Source organism: Erpetoichthys calabaricus, chromosome 12 (assembly GCF_900747795.2).
Source record: "Erpetoichthys calabaricus chromosome 12, fErpCal1.3, whole genome shotgun sequence".
NCBI lineage: Eukaryota > Metazoa > Chordata > Cladistia > Polypteriformes > Polypteridae > Erpetoichthys > Erpetoichthys calabaricus.
The window spans coordinates 41,247,496-41,263,400 of record NC_041405.2 but is presented as its reverse complement, the minus strand read 5'-3'; the positions used below and the strand labels follow the sequence as shown (position 1 = coordinate 41,263,400).

Here is a 15,905-nt window from a genome sequence, read left to right as displayed (position 1 = left end):
TGTCAGTAAGGGCATCCGGTGTAAAATTTTGCCAAATCAATATGCAGACAACAATACAAATTTCCATACCAAATCGGTCGAGCCCCGGGTTAACAACTATAGAGGAAAACGCGGCTTGGGATGGTGAAAGTAGCCAAAAGAATTTGAAACTGTAACTCCCAGCATTCCCTGCAGTGGCTCTGATTGGTCTTCTGCTGAGGGTGCAGGGGCTGTTGAGGTCAAAGGATATCAGTGCGGTTTTTAAAAAGGGGGCCGGTGACCAAAAGCAAAAAAAAAGTTTTTGTAATTTGTGTTTCAAGTTTCTGTCTGAATGCCTTCTGTTGGGTTACCTGTACTTATTTGTTTTGTCCTGGATCGTTTTGTGGTTGGTGTCTGGATTGTCTGCTGTCGCCTGTGTACATGAGGACTGTAAATAGATTCATGGTCATCCTGCAAAGAAAGTAGCGCTCCTGAAGCCGTCCACCCATCTTCACCATTTCAGGAACTAGCAGTAGGACTATCTTTACATTCCCATTCAACGTGCGGATCTCTGGACTATCTACTTTCATCATTACATTTCATCCTTTACCGTTTTTCATGATTTAGTGTGTATGTTTTGTTTGTGCTTTGTTGTATTTAGTGTATAACCTCTGTAAGGGGATTATTTATTTTGTTTTCATTACATTCTTTATTTGGTTTGATTACTGGTTTGCTTTGTTTTCATCTCTGTTTGTGAGTGCATGTGGGTTGGGCAAAGGTTGGGTGCGTCCCTATTTATTTTGTTTTCATTACATTCTTTATTTTGTTTGATTACTGGTTTGCTTTGTTTTCATCTCTGTTTGTGAGTGCGTGTGGGTTGGGCCAAGGTTGGGTGCGTCCCTGGAATCTTCACCATAAAAATAAATACAGTAAATCGCCATCTTCTCGACAGTGTGAATCTTAGCGGCGCCGGACCGCTACAGCGTTATTCATTTCTCCTTGCTGCTGATTGACTGTGATGCATCTCCAGCTGAGTGTTCTTGTGTTTTACTTTTGTTTCTCTTAACATTTAAACTGCCACAACCGGCTATAGTTGTTTCCCAGTGCCATTTGCGAGCACGCAGGAGCTGATCAGTCAGTGCCATACATTCGTTGAGCAGCCAGCTCATGACCACTGCCAGCCCTTGCAGCACTGCAGCCTCACTGTCCCTGGAATTGAGCCGCTGCGCTAGACTAGCCTGCAAGCATCAGCTCTTACCTCTATGTGCTTGCGTGCAGCCAGTTCAAGCGCAGTTGGCTCGGTGATTTACTGAATTTCATTCATGGCGTCTGTTGCACCTTGTACATATTATTCCAGTAGTTTTTTAAATAGTTTTTACAGTTCATTAGCAGGGTGTAAAATGATCAGTGTTGCAAAAGTATTTGGCGTACAGGGATGCATTAATCCCCAAGTATGTGGTAGTTTAAGGGTTAAAGCCCCAAGATGCCACCGAAATGCCTTGCACCGTCTAAGGCTTCTGGCAATGAAAACGCACTTGCATGAATTACAGTACATACAGCTGTAACATCGGTATTTTACATTCTAGCACTGCGGGAGACATAGCAGTACAGTATACAGGTTTACCTTTACATTCTTTTTTTAGGTAATGTATTAAACTGAGTTTGAAATTAAATTAAAGTGTTTTGGGGGCATATTTAGGGTTTAGACTATAAAAATAGGCAATTTTTAAACCACATCCAAAATTCGTGGTTTTTCACAATTCGCGAGTGCTCTTGGAATGTAACCCTCGTGAATTTTGGGGGTATACTGTATTCTGGTAATTTCTCTGATTAGCTAAGAGGTCTTCTTGGTTTCCAATTTATTTTTGTGGGAAAGATATGAAACAATCTGTCCTCTTAAAAAAGCCTTCAGAGTTTCCTGCAGAGACCATTGAGGATGTATTTGTGTCTAATAAAAAATCGATTTGCTTGGATATAAACTTCTCATCTCCTAATAAAAGGGGAATAGGGGAAAGTAGAGTAAAATATTACTCTACCAAGACAAAACAATTGATGTAGTCCGACAGGATTTTGGGGTAACCATGTTTTGCACCCTGCTTGCAAATACTGCTGATGTATACATGTGTGTATGTATGTGAATTTTAGGGCACCCAGTGTACAAATGCGGTGGAAGTAAAACATTGTTTGGTTGCTGAATGGAATATAACCAACAAAGTGCAGGGACTTCATGTGTGTCACGAGGACACCCGCATGTTTGTTAGTGCTGGTGGTAGTGAGTCCCTAATTAAAGTGCTAGAGAGTGGTGGGACATGCATGTGTCATTTATTTGGCACTTAAGTGGTTAAAGTTCTAGGGAGTGGTGAGACATGCATGTGTCATTGATACAGCACTTATTCATTTAGGATTTTTGTGTATGTATGTGTATGTTTGCTTACAGGGGCAAAAGTAGGCCAACCCATAACAAATTAGGCAAAATTGTATTACAGTAGCATTGTACAACAACAACAACATTTATTTATATAGCACATTTTAATACAAAAATGTAGCTTAAAGTGCTTTACATAATGAAGAAAAGAAAAATATAAGACAAAATAAGAAATTAAAATAAGACAACATTAGTTAACATAGAAAAAGAGTAAGGTCCGATGGCCAGGGGGGACAGAAAAAACAAAAAAAAAACTCCAGACGGCTGGAGAAAAAAATAAAATCTGCAGGGGTTCCAGGCCACAAGACTGCCCAGTCCCCTCTTGTAGACTCAGAAATGCCTAAATTAATATTAAAAGCAGCCATCTTTCAGTGGAGTGGCAGAGGCAAGCAGGCTACAGCTAGTGTGGAACTAGCCCTGGACACAGACAGGCAGACATGTTATTAAGCACCACCACACGTTTATTTACACTAATATATACAAAGTTTAAGTGCACCACAACCCCAAAGTCCCCCAAAGTCCAGGCCAAACCACACTGCCTTTTCACTCTTCAGGCCGCCTCCTTGTCTCCTCCAGAGACCTTGTCCTGCTTCTCTCCCAACTCCAGCCTCCCTGTGGAGGGAGGCGGCCCCTTTTATGAGCACCCGGATGTGCTCCAGGTGTGTTTCATCTCCCACTGACACGCCCCAGTGTGGCGGAAGTGCCGGCTGCGTACCCGGAAGCACTCCGGGTGTCCCCACTCGTCTTCCCCCCAGCACTTCCTGGTGTGGCGGAAGTGCTGGGGTCCAGGGTTCTCCAGGCATGGGGGTGCCCCCTGCCGGTGACCACAGGCCCCTACAGGGTTGAGCTTCCCAGCTGTGTACCCGTGGTCCCCAAAGGAACCAGGGCGGTCGCCCCCTCGTGGTCTGGAGGAGGCGTGAGCCCTCCTCCTGTCTTCCTGGGGGTCCCGGCTGGGTGCCACCCCCAGCCGCGTGCCACACTAGGAAATGGAAACCTGTAGTGCAGGTAGATAAAGCAGAAGCTGAGCTGAGCATGCCACAAAATGGAAGGGGGCTGGAAGGATTAAAAGCAAGAAAACAGAAATCTGGTTTAAAGAAGACAGCTGCTGTTATAAGAGGTTTACTATCATGCATTATTGGTAATAAGGAAGATCAGTATGAGAAATAAAATAGCAAAGTTAATGAAAATGAAAATGGAATGTTGTATAAATGTTTTGAGAGCTGTAACAGTTGGTGTGAAAACTGTGAAGTGTTGGCATGTAGAACACCCATTGCTAAAGTGGAAAGCAGTGAAAAGCAGGGGAAGAGAGTGTAAACCGCCCATGGTGAAAGGTAGGACCGTAGTAACTGGATCTAACTGGAACCCTGAAACATGGGTGGGTGACTTACATGAGACAGATGAGTGCTCAGATAAAGAGTGGGAATGTGAGTGTGAGCAAATAGAGAGGGATGAAAGGGAGGGAAAACAGAAAAGGTGTTTTCTTCCATTATTCTCCACTGCACCACAACCTCCAGGTAATTCTGAGGTCTATCCAGTATTTAAAGAACATGCTACACCGCTAGGTATATCGCCACTGTTAGGAAATGTAACCAGCGCTGCATTGAAATTTGATTTAGGACAAAGAAATCAGATAGAAAGCAGAGAAGCTCGTGAGTTTGAATGGCAATTGTTGACTAGAGGGCATGAACTGGATAATGGCATATGGGTAATGAGTGAAGAAAGTGTGGAATTAAAACAAGGAACAATGGAAATAAAAGGAAATCAAGTGCTTGCGTGTGAAAGGTCTGAGAAGCAAATGCAAGAATGACTGAGTTGGAAAGAAAGTGCACCAGTTTAAGAGTTGGTTTGAATGGATCAGGACCAGCCAAAGAACAAAGGATGGGGGACGGTGCAGCAGGAAGGTTTACAAGCTCAGGCAGCAAGTCAGGAATGCACAGGAGTGTGGGGGTCCTAACAGCTCTGCTAGGCCGGGCAGTAATTATAAAGCACACACACTTACGTTCAGTAATTCGAAAACTGACTGATCAGTTGTTTAAAAAGACAGCCTATGGAGCTCCATGCAATAAAATGGAGAAAAGTGAGCTGGTCTTGAGAAAAGAACAATGGTTAGTTTTAGGAGAGATGCTGGATTTAGCACTTGGATTCTGGAGAGGTTTTAGCCCACACTTTAAGGTAGCAGTTACCATAAAATAAAAAAGGACACACAAGCAATGAAAAAAAATAGAAGGGTAGCACAGGAAGACAGGAAAGGGAAAATAGTTATTTCAGTTTCAATTTCCTGATCTTTTGCAATAGTGCTGTTTCTATTGTGAGGTTTTATGGACTTTGGGTTGGTTCAGGTAATAAATAGTGAAGGCAATTAGCAGAGTAAAATCCATGCAGGAGACCGGGTTACAACTAGCACATTGGAGTGGAGTGGCAATAGTGGCCAAGCTGTTCCAATGAATGCCCAGAAGCAAAGTTTGAGTGTTGGCACCATGTCGACAACCAAGAAGATGAAATGGACAGAAACTGCTTTGTCACCTTCTATTTTGTAGAACTGCCTACATAGCGGAATGAAAAATGAAAGAGGAAAAGACAACAAGCAAAGACTAAAGACAAAGATATGAAGAAGAACTGAAGAACACAGTAAGAAAAAGACACTTACTGGGGTTTAAGTGAGTAACAAGTCCACAAGTCACATAATAACAGGACTAGTCACAATAGCTATAGTTTAAAAGGAAAGGTTTGTTTATTGCTGCAGCAAATTTATATTCCAAGGGGTGGAAACTGAACAAACCAGTTAGGAATGCCAAAATAAGGGGATTCATTCTGAAGTATCGATTCTGGGTATTAATTAATTAAGTGGGATAATTAATATAATTAATACTATTATTAAGGAAAATGTATACTAAGAAAATTGGTGAACTTTTCAGGAAAGCAGGTACAGCTGGTACATTTCCAAGTCATATGGGCTCCGATGTGCTCTGTTTCTTTTTTCCAGTTAGTATTGCATGAGAGCCGCATCTTTTCAGTTTATTTTTTCCTGATAGCAGAACTGCGAGCTATAACATCTACTGTGCTAACAGAGGCCTGATGATAGAGCTTTGGGTTCTTTGTCTGATATGCTGGTGAATTTGTGTGGATACATTTACCTGGGAAATTTGACAGCTATTCTGAAAGTTCTTTGTATGTAAATAATTCTTCTGAATATACAACTATGGACTTCAGATTATTTTAAAAACAGCCTTGCAACTTCTCTTAGACCGATGAACAGCAACAATTGCTTCTGTAAAACCATTGAAGATGTAAGTTTTTGGTGGGTGGTCATTATGTTAATATAAATTTAAATGCTGCAGGCCAGAATGCTAATGGTTCTGATTTTATATATTGAGAGTGGGACTTCAAGGTCAGGCAGTTAAGAAGTACCACCAATCTTTAATTAAGTATTGAAGCACTAAAGGTGTACTTGTTTTTTGACACTTGACTTCTATATCATAGATTATTTTTCATGATAAAATGATGACAAAATAAATTGCAGTTTGCATTTTCTCCATGTGTCTGTATAGACTTTTCTCAGGGTACTACAGTTTTTCTCCCACATTGTGTAAGAGTTAGGTTAACTGGCAACTCAATGTGTGTGTATGTGTGTGTGTGTGTTTGTGCAAGATTGGACTGTGAACCACTTACTAAAACCAGTTATAGTATGTATGTATTGTTGTTAACCTAGGTTAGATTTATTCAGTTTTAGGACTTAAGTTTAAGTTTAGGTTTAAGTAGACTTTATTACCTAAGAGCAAAATTTATTTGCAACATTTGACAACCAATGTTATTGCATAAACACGCACTCAAGATCAATAAGAATCAGATCAAAGAGCAATAATTACTTTCAACAGTACACAAAATAATAATGCAGAATTTAACATTTAGCAGCATCCCAACAAGTAACAGAATTTAAAATGCTTACAGTTCTAGGAATAAAAGAGTTAAATCTGTTGCTCTTTACCTTCGGAAACCTAACTATGCAGCCTGATGGCAACAGCTGGAATTCAGAGCCACGAGGATGGTTACTGTCTGCATAAATTGATTTGGTTTTCTTTCTAACCTGTTTGCAATACATTTCAGTGATAAGAGTTCTGTAATGAACTAATAATTTTACTGCAAATTTTTGAAATGTTGTTAAGATGATTTATATTCTTATTGCTGAGACTGCCAAACCAAAAGATAAAAAGCAAATGTAATAATGGATTCAATAAAGGACTTATAAGTACAGTAAGTGTCATTATGTTTTTTTCCACTTTAAAACAGTTTGGTTTCCTAAGAAAGAAAAGTCTGACTGCCCTTTTTTACAGATTTACTCTGTGTAATGATCAAAGTTTAGTTTGTTATCGGTGATTGTTCCCAGATATTTGTATTGCTCTATCAACTCTCACTGTCTCCCCTTTAATTAAGGTTGAGACAGTCAATGGTGGAGAGTATCTGAAATCTACAACAATATCTTTTGTCTTAGAAATATTAAGTCATAAATTAGAGTGATTACACCATTGTACAAACTCATTGATAATAGATCCATGGCTGTCTTCCTTATATTTAGAAGACATACAATGACAGAGTCATCTTTAAATTCCAGGATATGTCTATCCTTGTATAAACTCCTTCAGTCATTTGTATACAGGATAAACAAAAGAGATGGTAAACAACAATCTTGTAGATTGCCCACAGATGAACTTAGGCTATCAGAGAAACAGCCATTGACACTCACTCTTTGTGTTCTATTTGTAAAAATGTCCAGAATCCACCCCAGGGTCCAATCAGTTTCTCAACTAAAATGCGGGGTTAGATTGTGTTCAAAGCTGCCGAAAAGTCTACAAACAACACTCTTGCGTGGTTTTTGATCCTTCCAAGTGCTCATGTAATAAATTCAAAAGTGTTGCTATGGTGTCCTCCACACCCATCTTTGCTCTGTATGCAAATTGGTGAGGGTCCAGAAGAGTTATGTAGTTGTTTCTTATCTAACTTCTCAAAGGACTTTATGATATGAGACGTTAATGCCATTGGTCTAAAATCACTTAATGCTTTGGGGTGTGCAGTTTTTGCCAATAACAGTTAACGGGAATAATAGTTGCCTGTTTCCATAGGTTGGGCACTTGCTGTAAATCCAAGGACATTTACAAATATGGAGTGGAATATTGGAGAGAGCTCCTCTGCACATAGCCACTTATTCTGTCTGGACACAAGCTTTTTTTATTTTTGTTTGTTTAAGGACCTTTCTGACATAATAATAAATTCTGGCATAATAGATGACATTCTTCTTCCAGCTACTAAAAGAAATGGAACTCTACTGCATGCAGAAGGTGATCTATGACTTTGTCAGGCAGTAGCACCTTATACTTAGAAGGGAATATTATGACCCAGAGAGAATAAAAAAAACTTATGATTGTGTTTATCACATAATAAAAAAAATATTTTCTTCCTAGACAGTGGGAAGGCTGTGTACAAAGTCTTCTTCCCAGTGGTAAGAACACCCTATTGAGATTTCAATAAGTTTGTGTGAGTAAGTATATATCAATTGCCAAGGTCTGTTTTATCTGACATAATCATGCTAATGTTTGTCATTTAACTGACATTACACTCATGGATACTGTTGTATCATAATTTTTAAGAAGACAAAGATTATTGGCTAGAACAAATAATAATAAAAATAATAAGTATTCAATTTAGCCATATTTTACTTCCTACTATTGGCAACATCTATATATATAATTCACTAAGCCAGAAAACAAGTAGCCGACCATGGAAAGCACGCCGGAAGGGGAGTGGATTCACTAAACCGCCGACAAGTAAGACGCCAATGGCGCACGCAGGAAGGAGCCACGCCCACCAACTCTTAGACCATTGGATACGAAGAAAAAATCACAGTCACGCCCACCAACTCGGACGCGACGCCTCGAAAAACATGCCGTCATTTCTGTTTGTCTGTGCCACAGTCCACTTGCAGCTCTGAGCCACATTGACTTTTCATTAGTCAACCTCAGTGGAATCTTGGTTCACACAGAGGCAGCACGAGAGAGAGACAGAGGCAAACACAGGCAGCGCGAGAGAGAGAGCCGCGCACACACAGGCAGCGACAGAGGCACACACAGAGGCAGCGCCAGAGAGACAGAGGCACACACACACACACACAGAGGCAACGCCAGAGAGAGACAGAGGCATACACAGGCAGCGAAAGAGAGAGAGACGCGCACACACACAGAAGCAACGCCAGAGAGAGAGAGACAAGCGCACACACAGGCAGCGCGCGAGAGAGAGCCACGCACACACACAGAGGCAGCGAGAGAGAGACGCGCAATCCTTTAAAACTGAAGTTAAAACACAATGAAGGAAGTAGTCTTTAAAAACCAATAAGCCCTGTGCCTCATTTTCATTAACGTCTCACCTGCTTCAGGCCCTGCAACAGTCGAGACGCTCTCTCTGCAGCTGACCTTCTCTGTGCCTGACTCTGCTACTGTCAGTCGCCTTAAAAATGGCCTTTTGAAGGTGAGCTATGGACCCGCTATACCACAGGAACACATTGCCTTCGAGCCTGCTCTCGCTCACTCTTAACGTACCGGCTTTCTCTCTCTCTCCTCACTCGCTCACACACTGCACAGGGGAGAAATGCCCGAAGCACGAGTCTACCCTGAAACCGTTTCAGCCACACTTCCACGCCCCTCGCTACACTGTGAGTGTGATGATTATTTATTTAAAAATGGGCTTTTGAAGGGGAGCTGTGGACCCGCTATACCACAGGATCACCTGTGACATTGCCTTCACATTGTTTTCCTTTTATTTATAACTAGCAAAATACCCGCGCTTCGCAGCGGAGAAGTAGTGTGTTAAAGAGGTTATGTAAACATATATATACATATCTACATATACACATATCTACATATACATATATATACAGTACATATATACATATATATATATATACATATACACATCCACATATATATACATATATATATACACATATCAACATATATATACACATACATATACACACATACATACACACACATATACATATATACATATACACATACATATATACAGTATATACACACATACATACATACATACACACACATATATATATATATATATATATATATATATATATACACATACAGACACATATATATACATATACATATTTACATATCTACATATACAAGGGGGCTCCGCCCCCTGCTCGCTTCGCTCGCCTACCCCCGGCGTTTTGAACCCGTGCCCACTGGGCAGCCACGTGTGAGGATGACGCACCTTCCGGGTCCGCCTCCGCTGTGTGGTGTGGACGTTTAACTGTCGTTGTTTCTGCCTTTATATTCTGTATCTCGGTGTGCATGTGTCTCGTGACTAGGTTTTTTTGAAGCTGCTGCATTCCAATTTTCATCATCTGTAACCTGCTCTCCATGTGTTCATCCCCGTTCTTTAATCCCTTTATAAAGTTTTACTTTGTTTCCTACTCTGTGTTTTATTTCTGACCTCGCTTTATTCTGCTTGCGGCATGTCAGACGGTTCGTAGTCTCTCTCGTTTTACTCTGGGGAGGGGGGCTTTGTTCTGTAACCTGCTCTCCATGTGTTTGTCCCTGTTCTTTAACCTCTTTATGACGTTTTACTTTGTTTCCTACTCTGACGGTTCGTAGTCTGTCACGTTTTGGTCTGGTGCGGGGGGGGGGGGGGGTTTGTGTGGCGCCTGCGCACGTGCGTAGTCTCTCCCGTTTCACTGTGGGGGGGGGGGGGCTTTGTGTGGCACTTGCGCACTATGTGTTTTGCGTCCACGGGCAGGTCCCTGCGTCCATATCCGGTTTACCATTCTCGTTTAGTAATATGGATATATACATATCTACATATATATACACACATATATATACATATCTACATATATATACAGTATATATATATAGACATACATATATACATACATACATTCACATATATATATATATACATACATACATATCTACATATCTTCACAGTCAGTTCACGTCATTACATGGGAGGCTTGATGACGCGATACGCAACTCCGTCTCCCACGGCCATCGAGCTGCAGTCTATTACAGTATATGGACAAAAAAGAGGTTCCAGTTATGACCATTACGCATAGAATTTCGAAATGAAACCTGCCTAACTTTTGTAAGTAAGCTGTAAGGAATGAGCCTGCCAAATTTCAGCCTTCCACCTACACGGGAAGTTGGAGAATTAGTGATGAGTCAGTCAGTGAGTCAGTGAGGGCTTTGCCTTTTATTAGTATAGATCCTGTTGAGCAGATCAGACACCCAGACGAATAACACTGAATAATCAATAGCTGCAACTACTTTGCCCGCCCCCACTCCTCACCTGAGTCGGTTTCGTCTCTGTTCAGCAGTGTTTGCCAAACTCAGTCCTGGTGAACCCCTGTGGCTGCAGGGTTTTGTTCCAACCAGATTTCTAATCATTAATGCCGGTGAAACTCATCCGGGATAAGTTGCTTTTTCAAACGCAGCCGTGTAGCAGATTAGTCTAGCAAGATGTAATAATCCGAGATGAATGCACGCCCTCACGCTGAGTGAAAAGTCAATATATATTGAGTCTACAAAACATGATCAGCAAGTCTTTGATAGGCTGCAACAAAATGATGAAAGAACGGGCGCATTTTTTTCACACAAGCTGAGTGGGTGGGTGTTAGTTAGTTAATTAGCAACTCGAAGGATTTCAAGATATAATATACACAAGAGGTAACACTGCAAAAGCGGCCCAAACCAGAAAAGACAGCTGGCAAAAAGTGGCTGACAAATTAAACGCGTGTGCATTGTACTTACTGAAAGCAGCGTTATGGATTTTCCAAATGTTTATTTTTTTCCCTCTGCTTAAAAAGCATTGAAAAAGCGGCGCTGATTCGTTTGCAGTAAGTAAAACAGTTTGTTTGTCGCGGATAATTTGCTATCCACACAGGCAGGAACCGGGAAGCAAACCCACAATCTTCCACTGTCTCCTTAATGCAAAGCAGCCGTACTACTACAGCGCCACAAGGCAGTTAAAGAATGCACCGGGCCACATGTTCATTTTTTCCCCTGTGCTTAAAAGACATTAAAAAACTGTTTCTCAACTGTGATTCCGGAACAACTCAGTACGCGAAAAGCGGCCAGAATCGCAAACAACAATGAAAACTTTACGTGACTCACAGGTAGTGATGGGCCGCTCGATACTAAGGTTTCGACACTGTGTTGAGCTTTCGAAGCACTGCAGATTTTAATACTTGATCGAATAATGACATCTGTGATTTAAGGATTTCACATTTTCTTTCTCAAATGTGCTTACCTATATCATGGCAAAGTACAGGGATAAACCTTTATCTTCTGTCTACTCCGTTTTAATTAAGACAGACCAAAGAAAACATTTAAGGCTATTAAATGTGATCTCAAGAAAAGATCAGGGTTAATTATAATACTAATAACAGGAGCGATTATAATGATACAGTGCAAAAGTAAATACTAATTGAAAGAGCCGGGAATGCATGAGGTGAGGCGTCTTATTTTGTTTAACTCTTGCTATCGTATAGTGCATTCTGCCTGTCGGCGTTAGTTATATTTATATTTTTTAGACATCAGACACTAGAAGCTGCTGATGAACCCTTCTCTTCGTTGTCAGTCTGTAGCTACGAAAAAATAAAAGCAATACGACTTTTAACAGACGTCATTGAAGTGTATCATAAGTTTCTGTAACGTTAATGAAAATGGCCAGGAGGTGTCACGAGAGAGGTGAGTGTCAAATGCTTCGAAGCTTCGATACGATTTCCGACACAATTGCTTCAAACGTGTTGATGCTTCGCGAGGCTTCACCCCGCCCATCACTACTCACAGGTTACTGAACAAGAAATCAGCAGACTAGCATGATGGATGGGGCGTAATGGGCGTCCTTCCCCTCTCCTCCGGATTTTTCAAATGTTAATTTTTTTCCCTGTGCTTAAAAATCATTAAAAAAGCGGCCTGATTATGCGGTGTATGGGACGCCGCGGGTTGGCTAGTGTTAAATAAACTATTAAAAACTCAGCAACAACAATATTGACGCAGATTCTTTGGTTGAAACTTTTATTTGTAGTACTTTATAGTATTTTTCATAAACCAATGGTTACATCTGCCTTGTTAAAAAGTTCTCAACAGTCAGCTTCTCATTTGAGAAACTTTCTGACATCCTGCATTAAGTGGACAGTGATACTGTTTTCTTTCCATACAGCGGTGAGGTCAGATTTAATAGGAATCATGGTCAATGTTTAAAGATAATTATTATATTTCAATTGCATAACATTTCAGAAATTAACTTTGTTTATGGTTTATTGGGGTGCTTCATTAAATTATGATTTTGCTGTCCCATTTACAGAAAGCTATCCATCAGATTGATGGGTCAAGTACTGATATGGGATTTCATTTAGAAAAAAAATAATTGAACTATAAAAGTTAGTCTGACATCATTAACAAATATTCACCCTGCTTACTCAGTTCATCCAAAACTCATACCACTGTGCTAGTAATGTCAATAAACAGTACATGTAAGTAAACAAGTAGCGGATTTCATCAAAAGGTGTGTATAAATTTGTTATGAATGGGCATAATACGGGCGGCACGGTGGCGCAGTGGGTAGCGCTGCTGCCTCGCAGTTGGGGGACCTGGGTTCGCTTCCCGGGTCCTCCCTGCATGGAGTTTGCATGTTCTCCCCGTGTCTGCGTGGGTTTCCTCCCACAGTCCAAAGACATGCTGGTTAGGTGGATTGGCCATTCTAAATTGGTCCTGCTGTGTTTGTGTGTGTCCTGCGGTGGGTTGGCACCCTGCCCGGGATTGGTTCCTGCCTTGTGCCCTGTGTTGGCGGGGATTGGCTCCAGCAGACCCCCGTGACCCTGTGTTTGGATTCAGTGGGTTGGAAAATGGATGGGCATAATATTTTTTATTGCTAAATATAGATTCATTTTAAAAAGGACATTTTGAGAAGTCCAGTCATACTAACATAAATGGCATTTAGTTTTTTTTAATTTAAATTGTTTTTGTTAATAATAATTTAAATCCACTTACAACTGGCAGAGATAAATTTACTTCCCACACTTTCTTGATATGTAAGACATACCAGTCCATAGCAAGGCACAGGTATAAATAATATTCATTATAGTTTTACCAGTGAAACATTACAAAACAGCAAATAGTCCGATTACCATTTTACCATTCCTTGCAATTGTTATATTCATATCTGAAACTTAGCAGTATGGGCTAATTTTCATTTGAGCAAAAAAAAAAATAAACTGTAGGGTGGGCCAATGAAAAAATAATATTGGCACCGCCCCAAAACCCTTAAACTAAAAAAGTACAGTATATTCTGACACCACTCACACTATACATAGTAAGAGTAAACAACTAAAAAATATTTACAATCAATAAATAAAATATTACATAAAACATTCTCATATTCTTTAAGACTTACAGTGAATCCTGGTGACCCAGGTAATCCTGATAATCCCTGTTCACCAACTTGTCCTTTTCTTCCTGGAAGCCCAGCTTGTCCCTTAGGACCAGAAGGTCCTTTAAATTCAAAATTTTTAACACTTCTCCTTGTACAGTCACAGTCTCCTGGTTCTCCTAAAAATAAAAGTTACATGAAGTATATGCTTGTACAGTACACAATATTGTCTTTGCCTGATTTCTTTCTTTTAAATGTTTGGGTTCTGTTGATTTGTACCTTGTGCCTTTTGTCTTTTTATGAGCATGAAAACCATGAAGTTCAAACTATTGGAGCAGTAAAATGGAGCACATACCAATTAAAATGTATTCATTGGAGATGGAAAATGTATATTATTGAGATAGACCTTTCAAAAAGTGCTTGTCTTCACTTCTTTTCTTATACCAAACAGTAAGGATTGAAACATCTGTACAAGGATGCACATTTTAGGACGACTAGAGAATATTTATGAGTTGCCAATGCTATTTGAACAGGTGAGGCCAAATTGATGTTTTGAAGAATACTCTGAAATCATGATGTTGATTTATGTGATCTTTTCATCTATATGCACAAAATTAAATTGTGTGTATATATTTCAAACTGCATGTTTTTAGATTGTAAATATATTTTTTATTTGATTTGACTTATTTATCGTTGCATATATTATCATTGGGTTGCATGGGGGCTCAAAGTTCATTAGTTTTGCTTTTAGTTCAGCATCCCAAGTTCAGTTCCTGCAACTGGACATTGTTTGTGTGGAATTTACTGGACATACCTAATATATGTTGGTTCTTCCCTTTTCTTAACACATCCAAAAGACATACATGTTACTTTAAAATGCTGCCATGTGAATTTGCGTCAGTGGGTAAGTGCAATGGACTCTTACACCATCCAGAGGATTCATTCCTGCCTTGTACACCCAATACTGGTGGTATAAAGTTTAGCTCACATAACCCAAAAGTAAGTTACGCATGTCTCAATATTATATTTGCTTGATTTTTCTTTTCTTGAAATACTTTTTATTTTGTGCCTATTTGTCTAACACTTCATTATTATGTTTAAACCTAATGCAGCAAGAGTTTTCTGGCATTATTGTGACTAAATTACATACCCAAAAAAAAAGGCTTTTATTTTGCTTATGTAACAAAGGAGCTGTAAATGACAGAAGAGTAATGAGCATAAAATTCCAAATTATTAAAGGAAAGTCTTTATATGAATAAAAACCTTTGTTTCATACCAATATAAATCAAGTAAAACACAAAAATAGGCATCTTAGTAAAAAACATTTTTTTACTGTACATAACCATGACATTTTATGATGCACAATCCTGGAATCAATTTGGGCAAGCGAAGCGAGCAGGGGGCAAAGCCCCTAGTTTTATACATTTTCCTGCTGCAATTCACACATCTTTTCCTGTCTTCTGTTGAAGTTGCCCCATTCATTTTCATACCAGCTTCTTCCAGCTGTGGGTCAAAGGGTGGAGACAATGCCTTTCCTAGCAGTCCTGGGTGCATGGCAGGAAACAGCCCTGGACAGGGCTCCAGGGCTAGTCACACTAAGCACATCCTTATTCTTACTTCACCCTGTCTGTATTGGTAGCGGAGTGTAACCATGATATTCAATTGACTGGGGAAAGAATGGGGTTCCTAAGTGAAATTGCATGCGGTGATGCTTGGCACAGAGCTACACAACACAAGTACATTCGACTGAAGGACGGTGTCCTTTGAAAGTGTGAGAGGTGTGACTCAGTGACATTCAATCAAAACAGTCCGCACATGAAAACTGTGAGTGGAGCAGTGAGGTATGACACAAGTACATTTGATCAAAGAGCATCCCCCAAGCTTCAAAGTTTGTGTGGCATGATTCAGTGACTTTAGACTGGGGGAGAAGTTGACCGGGATTTCTAATGTGAAACTGTGACCAGGTACGTTGCCAGAACTCTAAGCTGAAATTGAAAGGGCACTACTCACTAAACTAACAATGAGAGAACATGCAGCTATCTCTTGGATACAAACTTCAGCCATACTTTTTCATTTG

General features: G+C 40.2%; 2 protein-coding genes across 2 annotated transcripts in view; one reads left to right on the top strand and one right to left on the bottom strand.

The window, feature by feature from the left end:
* The window catches only part of col4a6 (collagen, type IV, alpha 6), a 542,265-nt gene that overhangs the window by 247,839 nt on the left and 278,521 nt on the right, over positions 1–15,905 (bottom strand). Inside the window, exon 21 of the mRNA XM_028815433.2 lies at positions 13,853–14,007. Within this exon, the coding sequence (XP_028671266.1) occupies positions 13,853–14,007 (155 nt within the window). The remainder of the gene's footprint in view (positions 1–13,852; positions 14,008–15,905) is intronic.
* The window catches only part of LOC127529743 (craniofacial development protein 2-like), a 928,907-nt gene that overhangs the window by 712,500 nt on the left and 200,502 nt on the right, over positions 1–15,905 (top strand). The window lies entirely within an intron of this gene.